Source organism: Polypterus senegalus, chromosome 18, assembly GCF_016835505.1.
Source record: "Polypterus senegalus isolate Bchr_013 chromosome 18, ASM1683550v1, whole genome shotgun sequence".
In the NCBI taxonomy this organism is placed as follows: Eukaryota; Metazoa; Chordata; class Cladistia; order Polypteriformes; family Polypteridae; genus Polypterus; species Polypterus senegalus.
This window is the reverse complement of record NC_053171.1, coordinates 62,235,227-62,248,611: the sequence shown is the minus strand read 5'-3', so window position 1 is coordinate 62,248,611 and position 13,385 is coordinate 62,235,227. Positions and strand designations below refer to the sequence as shown.

General features: G+C 38.1%; 1 protein-coding gene across 5 annotated transcripts in view; it reads right to left on the bottom strand.

Moving 5' to 3' along the window:
* smoc1 (SPARC related modular calcium binding 1) overlaps positions 1 to 13,385 on the bottom strand; it is a 223,256-nt gene that overhangs the window by 79,549 nt on the left and 130,322 nt on the right. For all 5 annotated transcript variants that reach the window (XM_039741047.1, XM_039741048.1, XM_039741049.1 and 2 more), the window contains exon 5: positions 9,326 to 9,373. In XM_039741047.1, coding sequence (XP_039596981.1) covers positions 9,326 to 9,373 — 48 coding nt within the window. The remainder of the gene's footprint in view (positions 1 to 9,325; positions 9,374 to 13,385) is intronic.

Genomic DNA, 13,385 nt, shown 5'->3' with positions numbered 1-13,385 from the left:
TTTTTTAATATACACTGTATTTCACCAGTATAACAAAAAAGGAAGCAAAGGTGATCCATGTCCAGATCCTCACAATATCTGGGAAAGAAGCAGTAGCAACTGGCATCTGGTAGAAAATTACGGCCCTAGAATCCAGAACTACACCTCACCAAGTCCACTTAAACTTACCACTGGCCCATGTACTATCTTTCCACACGTATACATATGAAGCATTTCACATGTCTGAAAGAGCATTACTAAGAGTACAGCTTCCAAAGTTTGATACCTCAGTTGTATTTTTAGTAAAGCTCTTTTAATGTCAGCATGTTCGACTTGTTTAAATATTTTTAGATGTATAGATAGCTGGTACTTTACTGATGACCAAATGCTAATTGACTAAATAAAGTTAAAATTTAATGTATAGCCATAGGTTTCAACTTTATATTTATTAATGAATACAGAGAAGGGTTTGTCCTATTTTTCTGAAACAACAGTCTTGCTGGATCAAAGTTTACAGTTGCTCTAAATTGTCTAAATTCTCCTACATAGACCATTTAGATTATTTAAAGAAAGGAAAGACATTTATTATAATGTTTACTCCATTAATTATATCCAAACAACAGACAACAGTAAATGCTTAAGGGGAGCAATGACTTCACTGTCATATTTTACAACTAGTAACGGTGCACTGCACAATGACGTGCAGTGAATACACTTGACTTGAGCATTCTCAGTTTTCATCCTCTTTCTTTCTTTGTATGTTTAGCATTCATTTGCTCAGAGATTGATGCGCTTGCTGCTTCCTGAGCAGCTCTTCTTTTCTCCACCCTAGTGGCCCACTTCTTCTCTTCTTCCGTCAGCATCTTTTTGCGTTAAAATTGATGAAGTCAGCGTTTGTGTTGCAATTACTTACGACATTTTCCTTAATTTTACACTTAAGTTGGCACTTAAGTCTTCAATCTGCCTCAAGAATAATTCAAGATATGAAGAGGTAGGGGAAGATGGTAGAGATTAGAACGACACCCGTACACATGCGCCACACAGCCACCCTGCTTCTTAATTCTACAATAAAATAAATAAAAATAAAAAGAGGAATAACTTTGGAAGTCAATCACCACCCCGAAAGCGGATAGCAGACATCACGTAGCATATGTGGACAGCCACGGTAACGTATTATATACAAAGATCTGCCCATTTCTTAGAAATATGTTTTAGTGAGCAGATAAGTTAAAGTTGTTGTCAAGTAACTGCTGTCCTTCAGCATTCAACACTGACTGCACCCTTGTCTGTACTGCTCATTGCTAATCATTACGGTACAGACTATACAGTAAAAGATACTGTTGTGGCAGACATGGTATCCAAAGAGTATCTGCTGGATGGCAGAAAAGATAAAATCCAACAGCTTTTTTATTTTTTTTAATTACCAGGCAAAAGAATACTGACAACCATAATATGATAGAAAGGAGATGTGCATGTGTTCAAGAAACTGCACTCTGAGTCGATGTTTGTAACTCAGAGAATCTAGTGTGAAAGACTGGAGAACTCACCCATAAGCAAAGCATTAAAAAAAAAAACTAAATTAGCTAGAAAACATGCTGTTATACCAAAACTAAGACACCGAAACCTTAAAGTGGAAGTGGAATACTATGAGTTGAAAACATAAAGTACAAAACGAGTGCAAAGACAGAAGTTGTTTGAGGAATGGATCTTGGACGCACCACAAAACACACATCAGGTTATATAGTGAAGCGTCCTTGACATTGCACATGGTGCCCTATGGGAGACAGTGCACTGAATTCGAGCATCACACTCACAAAACACAGAAGCTTGTGCTTTGACTCTTGTCTGTTCTCTGGCTTTATTTCTTACCTAGTGTCTTTTAAGTATCTCTACCACCATCAGTAGACAAACATTGTTAAAGATGGCTTTAAAGATTATGACACATTAGTTCACATTATAATCTCATAGATGTTCTGGGTTCATAAAATACCATAATCTTAAGGGAATGAGAAAGAACATGTCTAGAATGCTTTAAATTGCATGAAATATATTTAGATGACATAACTACCAAGACTCCTACGATCAAAGCAGCTTGAAAAACAAATGGAAGGATGGACTGTGTTTTTCATGGCATTTTCATATGATCTGATTATCCCATTGTACCACTAAAGCTTGTCTAAACCACAGAACTTTTCCAGTGATTTTTAGCCTTTGCTTTCATTTACATAGCCTTAGAGTTGTGGATAGTTGCACAGTGTTGACCACTAGTCATGTAGTGTAACATCCCACCAACTCGATGTTAGCACAATGCAACTTGCCATGATAACATCTTAATCTTGTCTTCAATGCTTTGACAATCTCCACTTTGACAGACTAATGTTCATGCTTTGTACTTCTTATTAAAGAATGTGCCAGAGTAGAAAGGTTTATTGAGATGCTCTTTCCTTGTGCTAACCAGTTATTACCTTTTATAGGACGCATGTGGGATAGTGACCTTATTCTAACCCCAGGTGTTAGTGTACACAAAGCCTAATTAAAAGTAAATATTTAAACCTAAAATGACAACTTACACAAAAAATTATTTAGCATTTTCTTTACTGCTTGTTCTGATGAGAACCATGTAATTCATTATTCAGTGACTAAACTGTTAAATAAGCACAGATTAGCCTTTACCATAAAAAAACTTTTTTCATTAGGAATCACACTGGCACAGTGGTAGCACTTCTGCCTCGCAGTAAAGAGACCGGGGTTTACGTCCATAGTGTTCCCTGTGTGGAGCTGGCATGTTCTCTTCATTTCAATGTTGATTTCCTTTAGGTGCTTCAGTTTCCTCCCTCAGTCCAAAGACATACAGGGTAAGTAAGTTGATGTTGCTAAGCAGGCCCTGATGAGTGAGTGAGTGAGTGAGTGAGTGTACTGTATGTGTGTTCACCCTGCGATAGACTGGCACCATATCTAGAAAAGGTTTCTACCTTGCGCCATGTGACCACTGGCTGCTGCCCCTGACTCTGCTCAGAATAAGCAGGTTAGAAAGATAGGTGGATGAATAACTTAATTAGTTTATGTATTCAGATACTTATATATTAATGAATGAATGAAGTAATTAACTAATTATACACCAAATAGCATATATCCAGTTATTTTATAAACAAAATTATACTGTAGTAGCAGGGAGCAACCAGCATTGACCAGAAGGCAAGAACAAATCCTGGATCAAGACACCACACTATCCCAGAAAGCAAAAAGGTAATAATACTCATAATAAATGCATTTTGATTAAAATTTTTCTAAGTAATTTAGGAGTAACAACCACTGATTTTCAGTTTGTCATCAGGCTCATTCATGTGCCTAACATCCACAAAAATTCCATTTGTTAGATAACATAGCACACATAGTTTTGGGATAAGAAAATATACTAACCATCCAACAGAAAAACCCCTAATAATAAAAACATTTCTAAGAAAGTCTGAACTGGTAGGAGTCAGGGTGAGAACAACATTTTAAATTGGAATTTTAAATCAGTTAATGTAAAAGACTAAATCAGCCCGCATTATTTAATTCCTACTTTATTGTGTCAACAATAATTCAAACTATTTTTCTTGCAAATACTTCACCCAATATGTTTGTATATCTTAGGTTTTTAATGCCATGTGGCAGCCAGGATCATTTTCCATATACTCTAAAGAAGTTATAGTAGGTCAAAGACTATACGTACTGGGTCTGAATAAAGAAAAAGAACCACTTAGGGGTAAAAAAAAAAAGAGAGAGAGAAATGAAACCTTCCATCACATTATCTACCAGCAAGCTCTAAAATGCTGGGAGCTCAACTGAGGAAGCCAGCTGGAGATGACCGTGAATCACATCCATTCAGACTTTCCTTTTCTACTCAGGTTTCCTGATTGACAAGGTGCCTCCTGAACAGGGGTTAAAGAAGAACTGAAATAAAAAGCAACAGAGGTGGGGGAAGCCACTGTTCAGCTTTGGCTTTTATTATTTTATTTTAAAAAAAGAAAAGAAAAAAGAAAACAAAACAAGAAAAAAATAAAGCGTTGTTGTGCTTCTGCATATAAGATGGAGTGTCAAAGAACTGGCAGTCCATTCAGGAGTTAATTGTCCTGAGCGGACAATGACTGCATTCTGTAGCCAGACAAAGGACTTCCTCTACTGTGATGTGCACAATGCCATTCTGCTCTTCAGTTTCAAGAGTACATCAAGTGCATCTCCCATATAGTCCAGTGAGGCAGGGGTGACTGCCTGGGAGAAACAAAGTAAGCTACAAAATTAAATATATTTGAGTCCAAGCAGTCCAGTGTAAAGCATACAGTTTCACTTTCAGTGCTATTCACAGAATTCTAATTTGTTTAATTTCTTTATGCAAAGACCTACCAATGTTTAGATGTTATATCTACAGTGAACTTATCTTTTTACATCCTTGCTGCCAAGTATTTTGTCCTCAAAAGAAGTTCTATATATTTAGTGGCTGGATAGCTTAACATGGACCATGCTTCCATTGTAGAAGACCACCAGATCCAAGCACACTTTTGAAAAACTCAAAAGCAAAGATTTACGTATCCATTTTCGGAATCTGCTTATTCTTTAGTTTTTTCCAGCAGTATCAACCAAAAAAATATGTACAAACTAGTTAATCACAGAGCTTACTGAATGAACCTAGAGTACAACTGCTGTAATATAGGAAATACAAGAGAACTTACAGAAAGTCGATAAAAATATGCCTTTGAAATTCAATGCAGTCAACAATGTAATCGCAACTTCCATCCACAAAATATCCGAATGTAAGGCTGCAGGAGGACAGAACAAATTGCAGCTCTGGAAGAAGCATCAATTAAAGCCAACAACAACAGTAAATCTTCCTTCTACTTTATAGCTTGGCTTCGTCTGGATAGGTGCACTGAGGAGCAACTAGAACACATGGAATCAAAAATGGCATCTCATTTGCCTCTAAAAAATCCTTTTAGAAGATGTATGATATAGCAGAATTAATTAATAATTGTGATTACAGCAGAAAACAACACTGTGAGTACTGCTGTGACTTCATTTTAGTAGTCTTGCTTGTTAAAGTTTCACATCTTAATTGTATATTTCAGGTTTTTTTTCATTTATTTATTAATTTTATTGCAATCAATACATAGCAATCAAGTTTTTACAAAAAAAAAAAAAAAGAATTATGTTAAGAACAGATCGATCTCCACCCCTGTATATTTCAGTTTTAAACAGCTGCATTCAGTGTTTTAAAGGCTCCTTATTAGCAATAAGATGCAAATTACAAAGAAGCCAACAGTTCTCCCTCTAAGCTGTTCCCATCTGCACCTGGGTGGATTCATCATGCACTATTTGGTTTAATAAAAGGAAGAGGACTAACAATCACTCACCTGTTTTAGGCTTAAGATCATTTGGATGATGGAAAGGAAAAAAAAACTACGCTGTAAGAACCTAACATTGCAGACTAACAAGCTGTAAAACTAAATAAGATCTGAAACCAGCAAGGATAGCGCTGCTGCCTCGCAGTTAGGAGACCTGGGTTCGCTTCCCAGGTCCTCCCTGCATAGAGTTTGCATGTTCTCCATATGTCTGCGTAGGTTTCCTCCCAGAGTCCAAAGACATGCAGGTTAGGTGCTTTGGCGATCAAAAATTGGCCCTAGTATGTGCTTGGTGTGTGGGTGTGTGTGCCCTGTAATGGGCTGGCACCCTGCCCATAATTTGTTCCTGCCTTGCGCCCTGTGTTGGCTGGGATTGGCTCCAGAAGACCCCCGTGACCCTGTGTTTGGATTCAGCGGGTTAAAAAATGGATGGATGGATGGAACCAGCAAGGATTGGTTTCTAATTAAGCAATTGGGTTAGAACAAAAACCTGTAGCCACAGTGGCCCTCCAGGACTGATGTCGCCCACCCCTGTGTAGCTTCTTAGTTCCAGACTTCTGGGGTCAAATCCTAGCACTGGTCACAGTCTTTGTAACTTTCATCTTCCCTCTTCATACAATAATGGCAGGAACTCTAAATGAGAGTGCATCAGTTTGATTTGTGATTCTGAACTACCTCAGTATTAGTAAGGGTAAGCTACTTTCTGCTCCCAGCAAGATAGAATAGGGTTCCAAAAACAAATAGCTGAACACAGAATGTGTGCCTACTTTCTGACAACACACAAAATTGCTCCATCATTATTTAAAATCTAAAACTATACTAAAAGACATATTTGGAAATTTCATGTAGTAGTTAGCAATAAAAGTTATGATCTGTGTTGCATTCAATGTTTATTTCAGCAAGGGTGAAATATACAAGAATATGCAATTTTAATACTTTTAACCTTGAAAAGGCAATATGGGGTAAGCAAACAGATACAAAAGACCTCTACAGTTGCGATATCTGCAACATCTCAGACAAAAGAAAATCTATATAGCTGCCAGTTTATCCTAAGTGTGGCCTTATTTTACATGATTTTATTTTGTTTCTTCTTTCTTTTTTAATTTCACAAGCTTCTAAATGAAGCAAACCTTCTGACAACTCAGCATGTTGATATAAAATATTGGCTTTGGTAGACTATCTAATTAAATGTAGGGGTGAAACGTGAAATATGGTCCTAAAGCAATTAAGTGCAGGTTTTGACAAGACTCTTGCATAACTGGGCAAAATTCCTTTTTCTGTTAACTCTCTCCCTAAAGACAATCAGCATTTCTTGGACCTGAATTAAAGAACACAGAATGTTCTTGGAGACCTAAAATATGTGAAAGCACAACAAAGCTTTGGAAAGTTTTTTTTTTTCTTTAGTAGCCGACTACTTAATCTCATTAATTTTCCTCTATTTTGCCAAGTTTTCATTTGAATCCAAGCAATAATAAAATAAAAATGTTAATGTAAAAAAAACCCACCACCACTACCAGAATGTCCACAGTCAATTGCCCTATGAAGCTTTATGATGCGATTCTTTCAGTTTGTGTGACACACTTTCTCTGGAAAACTATTTCCTAAAAGCAGATATCACTTTTAACATTGAAAATCCTAGAAGCAGCAAGTTTTGTAAGCATGGCAGGAATTCTTATCTGAGTGCATTACCATTTTAAATACATACTGCTATAAAAAGGAACAAAAACAGCATCTAGCTTTTGAAAAATCACTGACAGTTGGTCGTAGCCCACAAATGGCTCAGTGTTATGAGATGTATCCCAACTTCCACTCAGCCGTCATTAATAAACTAGAGTTAAAAAAAAAGTGTAAACACTGCAGCTCCTATAGAGTGAATGAGGGTGTGCCGTGTCAAACTGGTACAGATATACCCCACAGTTTACTTTAAGAAATGGAGCCTACAGCCTAAACAGCTTACATCACTCTGACTTCACCTACACTATTAAACTACAGAGATCATCCAATGCTGGATTTCTGCAATCAAAGCCCTAACACCTATTTCTAAGCCTCTTTATAATATTCTACCAAGAGAACTATAACTGTACTAATTTCAAATGCAGATTTTCTTCACTTGTTAAAAACTTTACTTTACATGTACAGCTACAGACAAATGCAAAACAAAAACATTTCTGACATTCCAACTCCATGTCTTAAAGAGTCTTTGACCAACTCCATCAGTGCCAACCTTAAAAATACTACCAAACACTCTCATATACTGTTTTACTCCTCATCCCACTCAAGGCTATGTCACATTAGATGACTTTTGTAGCAATTTTAAGTTGTAGCCTTCCTTTACATAATGTTAGGGAGTCAGAGGTAGTCAGGGGCATGCTCCTGTGAAGCTAGTCACATAATACGGCATACCCCAACGACTCGCTCCAAACAATCCGTGACTCACACTGACCAAATTAAACAGGTTTGATTTGGACTTTAGTAGTAGGAACAGCCTCTGTGCATATGAGAGATGATGACCAATGAATGCTCATCAATGCATATAACGTTGGTGTTTTGGATCTCACAAATAGAAGTTCATCTGTATGATGCGTTTTATGTGCTATGACAGAATGTAAAAGAAGAAGAAAAAAAAAAAGATGGTAGCTGAACTCACCATATCTGTTAACCCTTCATACAACACCCTGTTTCATCAGGCAACATGCTATTGGCTGTCAGAAAAAGGGGTGAACACAACTATACTGTAAGATCGGCATGCAGTGACTAAATTTGACATGCCCAGTGATTTTAAGTCAAGTAAACTGATACGGTCCAGTAAGAAGATCAGCAACTGCAGCTTTAGCTATTACCTTAAGTACTAATTTTGACTGAGTTAGACAACATTGCAGGTTTTAAATGCCCTAATGTGGTTATTTTCAGCCAAACCCCAAAAATGGGACAGCAGAAATAACCACTTTTGTCAGTCCCCAACAGTATATTGCCCACTTATTTCAGCAGGGCCTGCTGCCTCCTTCAAACTCCCCATGGCCTTGCTTTCCTCACAAAAAGGTAGTCAGCACTTCTGTAATCTGAAGGATTGCTTTGCCCTCTATGTGTCTTGGGGACTGTTACATGTTTTCACAAGCGTACTGCAGCTCACTACCACCTAGACTCATTCATCTGTGTAGATCTCCCACACTGGTATGCCAATTTGTTCTCTGCTTGTTAAAGTCTAGTTCTGTTCACTCTCTCTCTGCACACCAATCAAGGTCTTCTTATAGAACTACCTGTATAGAACTACTAACTTCTTATAGAATGACCTGTGCTGTCCAGGTGCTGCCACCATTACTACTAACCTTTTCACAGTGAGCACCCACTCACAATGGCATAAGTCGAAGAAGATGTGCCATCCTCCCGCTTCATTAGCCTATGGCAATAACCTCAGTAGATACCTTGGTACAATGTTCATACGTATTCAGAGACTTCTTGTCAATCCAATTCTCATAATTTGTTGGGTAGAAAGCTGTAGTGTTTGTTTTGTAAATTTGTATTTAACAGTTACATTTAGATTATTACATTATCATTACTGCTACCACTTACCTTTCAGTCTTGTGAATTGTATGGTATTATAATCTTGATAGCTTTGTAAAGCACCTTGTAATGGTGCTTGCTGAGAAAAGCAGTACATAACAAGATAAAGTACAAGACAGAGTAGATGATTAATAAAACAAAAATTAAACAGCACATATTAGAAAAATCTTTACTACAAAATAAAAGAAGGCCAGACATACTGGTTTAATCTATTTGTTTAACCCTCTCAGACTTCTGTGTGACTAGTTTGCATTTCTAAAGCAAAAGACAACTTCTAAAGGTGTTTTTGGACCATTTCTACTGTATGATGGCTACTTCTGGAAAATCAACTTTTCTTACACAAGCTATTGCTAACAAGGCAGATTATTAAATCAGTCCACAATTAAAAAATAAGGAGTTGAACTCACCTTTTTTCCCTGCACTCGGCTGCCCAGATGGTTTGTCAGTTACTGAACCTTCAAGACAAAAGCAGAACTTCTTACATATAACAATGGGCAACAATGTTCATGTACAATACAGTATATAAAAAGTGTCCATTTACTGAAAGAATGCTCTATGCACGCCATAAACTTTAATGGTCTATTTTTTATACATAGCCCAGGTGTACTACATCACAGCAGAGATCTAAGCGACAGGTCCAGCACAGCCAAATGCTTTTTACATAGCTGCATTAATTTCTGCAGTAGCAAATGTTTATATATAAATCATAATCAGTTATTAAAGCACTGTTGATACGGCTACAGAAAAGATTTATGTGAGTACCTAAACAATAAACTGTAGTTTCTGCTCTACAGATTAACAATGACACTTTGGTGCCCTTGTGCAAGGTTGATTTTATATTATCAAAACAATTTTAAATTCTTTAGATCAAAGGTAACTATGGGCTCAATATTCAAGGCAATTAACATATATGTTCCAGAAAAACAATTCTGTAAAGAAGCAGCAGACCATAGGCTGACAAAACAACAACAGAAATCATTACGGGAACAAGGAGTCATGGTAGCAATCTGGCCTGCATCAACTGACATTCTCATCAGCAACTAAAGAGCCCCATGTGAAAATCACCATTGTGACAGATTAGGGTTTTCTCGCAACCTTGTACCCTCAGACCACTCGTCAAACACCAGGTAAAAGTCCAATAACAATATTTATTATTATAAATAAGTGCACAAAGCACACTCCTCTCCACAATTCTCAATAAATAAACAATAATCCAAAATCACAATCCTCCTCTCCCAGATGCTTAGCCACCCTGCCTCCCAACTCAGCTCGCCGTCTGGGAGCTCCCATAATCCTTTTATATTCTCTGACCCGGAAGTGTTCTAATCCTTAGTCCATGTGATCTCCTATCACTTCCGGGTCAGATAAAAAAGTTCTTTTCTTCACCACGGAAGCACGTCATTCCCCTTGTCCATGTGACTTGGACATACTTCCGGGGCGTAGGGAAAATAAACACTGTTCCTCCCTGCAGCGTCTCCTAGTGGCTCCCATGGTATCCAGCAGGGCTGTGAATAAAGACTTCAACGTCCATAATGCCCTGCTGGTCTTCGGAGTACCTCCATACTGCAGGGAGGGCTCCACCTGGCGTGGGGGTATTGGCCGGGATGAACAGCCGGCCATACATCACACCATGTAAAACAAAACAAAAATCACATTAACACTACAGGCAAGGGAAAAAACAAAACATCACCAGACAGTGAGGCCACTCAAACAACATCAGTTACACCACCAAACAAAACTTTGTGGGTAACTTAGCAGATGCGAGAGATTTGCATTTCAACTTCTACCCAGAATTCCAGAAATATGAAGAGATCTGTGTAATTTATGAGCAAGGTTTCAAAATTGGCAGAAGTCTAGATTAAATACTTTCACTTTCTCTGTTGTAGTTCGAACGGGATGAGACTTATTTTCAACAAACATGTTGCTGTAATAAACCAAATACAATTTATTCATAACAGAAGGATAATAGAAGACGGTTACCTACTAGTATATAACATGAATTCAGACTTCTCCATGCCATCTGTGGATTCCATTTTCATTCCAAAAGACTTTGTCACATGGGCATCTTTTTTTGTTCAGCCAGGGCTTCTGCCTTGCCACTCTCCTATAAATCACCTATTTGTCCAATGCCTTAGAAATTGCAGAGGCATGAACATCCTCCCCAGTCACTAACATCAACTTCTGAAGCTCACTCAGAGTGACAAGTAATGTCATAGAAGCCTCTCTGATAAGTGACGATTGTGGCCACACCTTGTCATTGTGGTTGTGGTTTTCTGTTGTTCCCCACTTCCGTATGATGAACTTCACTGATAACCAAGAACTTTTCAATGCCTTTGAGGTGGCCTTGCACCCTTTTCTGGATCTTTGCTTCTCTACAATTATGTTCCTGACTGAATGCAGTTTTGTCTTCATTTGGTTTTCTCTGTGGACATACTCTACCTTACTGTTGGTCCTCAGAGACAGTGGGGGATTTATCATTACTAATGAACTGAGAACAAATGAGCCAACAAGAGGAAACCACAAGCAAACTGGGGAAGTTGGTCAGGTAAGATACTGCACTTGAGTAATTTTAGCCTGGTATTTACAAAGGGTAGAAGTACTATTTAAACCTGACAGTTTAGATGATTAATTTTCAGCAAACTGTTGAAGGTTTTTTTATTTCTATTTATTAGGCATTGGAGCTGCAATGAAACGTCTTGAGTAACAAAAGAAGGATACAAGGTGAGTGACAGGATGTAACATAAAATCCTTAAATCCAGAGAATCCTAATTTGAGTTATAGGGAGCCAGGACTTGTTTCAGCAGCATCAGGCACAAATCAGCTCTGTGGAGGGCATCAATCAATCACAGCGTCACCAACACACACACCTTCTCTCACATTTTTGTCAGACCAGTTTGGAGTCGTCAATACACCTGATAGATGTCTGCTTTTCTTCCCATGTCTCCACAAGGTGCCAGGTGGCCAAATTCATGTAGACATTGAAGATTACACTAACTCCACACAGGCAATGACAGGGCATTGATTCAAACCCAGAAACTGTCAGGAAACACTCTAACCACTAGGCCACATATTGGAGGATTACCTAAAGATCAATTAACACTTGAATTACCAAAGCCTATGAAAAAACTTGTAAATCCAGTCCGCCTTTAATCCCTTCGCACCTCTCCATTAGCGTCTTTTGTCTTGTAAATGTGCTGATCAAGACAAGCAGCAAGCAGCCTACTATTCCATCCCCCCAGCACCGCAGAACTGGCACTAAGTTCTCCCAGTTCCAGCCTTGATTATCTGGGAGTCAGGTACCTAGAGTTTTATAGGGAAATAATAGATCATTATTTAAAACACATGCATTTCATGTGTGTTCCGTTTCTACAATAATCTGTATAAACACATCGTTAAAACAGAAACTTTTTCATATTTTAGTAATAAATGACAAAATGTAGACATAAACTGCATAATATGTGAAGTCTGAAGTCCAAAGATCAAATAAACACTTTCATAAAAGGTTCAAGGATGATGCAACAGCTTCTGTGGTGCAGCGGTAAGAATTGCTGACTTGTAATCAAGAGTCACCAGATTCGATCCTGACCGCCTCATGTATTTACCGTTTTGAGTAGTGAGCTGCTCTTACTGCACAGTACATGTGTGTTGATCGTCGCTAGGTCAAGCTTGTTATAGCACAAGCAAGGCATGTAGGGGGTCCACTGAAAAAAGAAGAGTGTTCATGGCTCACCTTGCAGAGGAACTTCGTTGTCGCTTCTTACAAGAAAAGGCGATGGAAAAAGAAAAGTAGGATGCAACATTGACAAGCTTCTGTTCTAAGACAACTGCTTCCCCCAGGAAAGCAAACCGAGTCAGTGTCAGCTGCCCCTTCAATGTAATAGGAACCACAGCATAGAGAGAAGTGTGTACATTGTAACAGGTACACAAGTTATAAATGTAGGAAGGACGGTCCTTGGGTGTGTGGGAACTGTTAACATTTGAATTTGATGACTGCATATAGCACGGAACTGACCTCTCTGCACTATTCTTTCCTCTGCATGTCCTGGAGTACAAAAGAAACACCACCATGCACCAAAATGTTGAGACTGGGCAAGATCGAAAAAAAAAAACATGCGGTCACTGATTACAACGGCAAGATGTTATGCAAATGAATATGAACAATATGAATAATGTTGCATCCGTGCCACATTGTTTTCCAAAATGTACTATACGGGTCATAAAATAAATAATTCCAAATATCATATATACCTATGTCTCGGTTTTTTTGTCAGTGTGGCTTTGACATCATGAACCATAAGGCGCATACTCATTCAGCAAAAGCAGGAACACTCAATAAAACTGAATAAAAAAAAATCAAGTGACAATGAGATAGGAAGAAGGTAGATTCGCCAGCATTTATGTGTCAGCTTTTATCCCTCCATATCAGAGAATGTCCAATTCCATTGTCTCAAAACACCACTCACACCT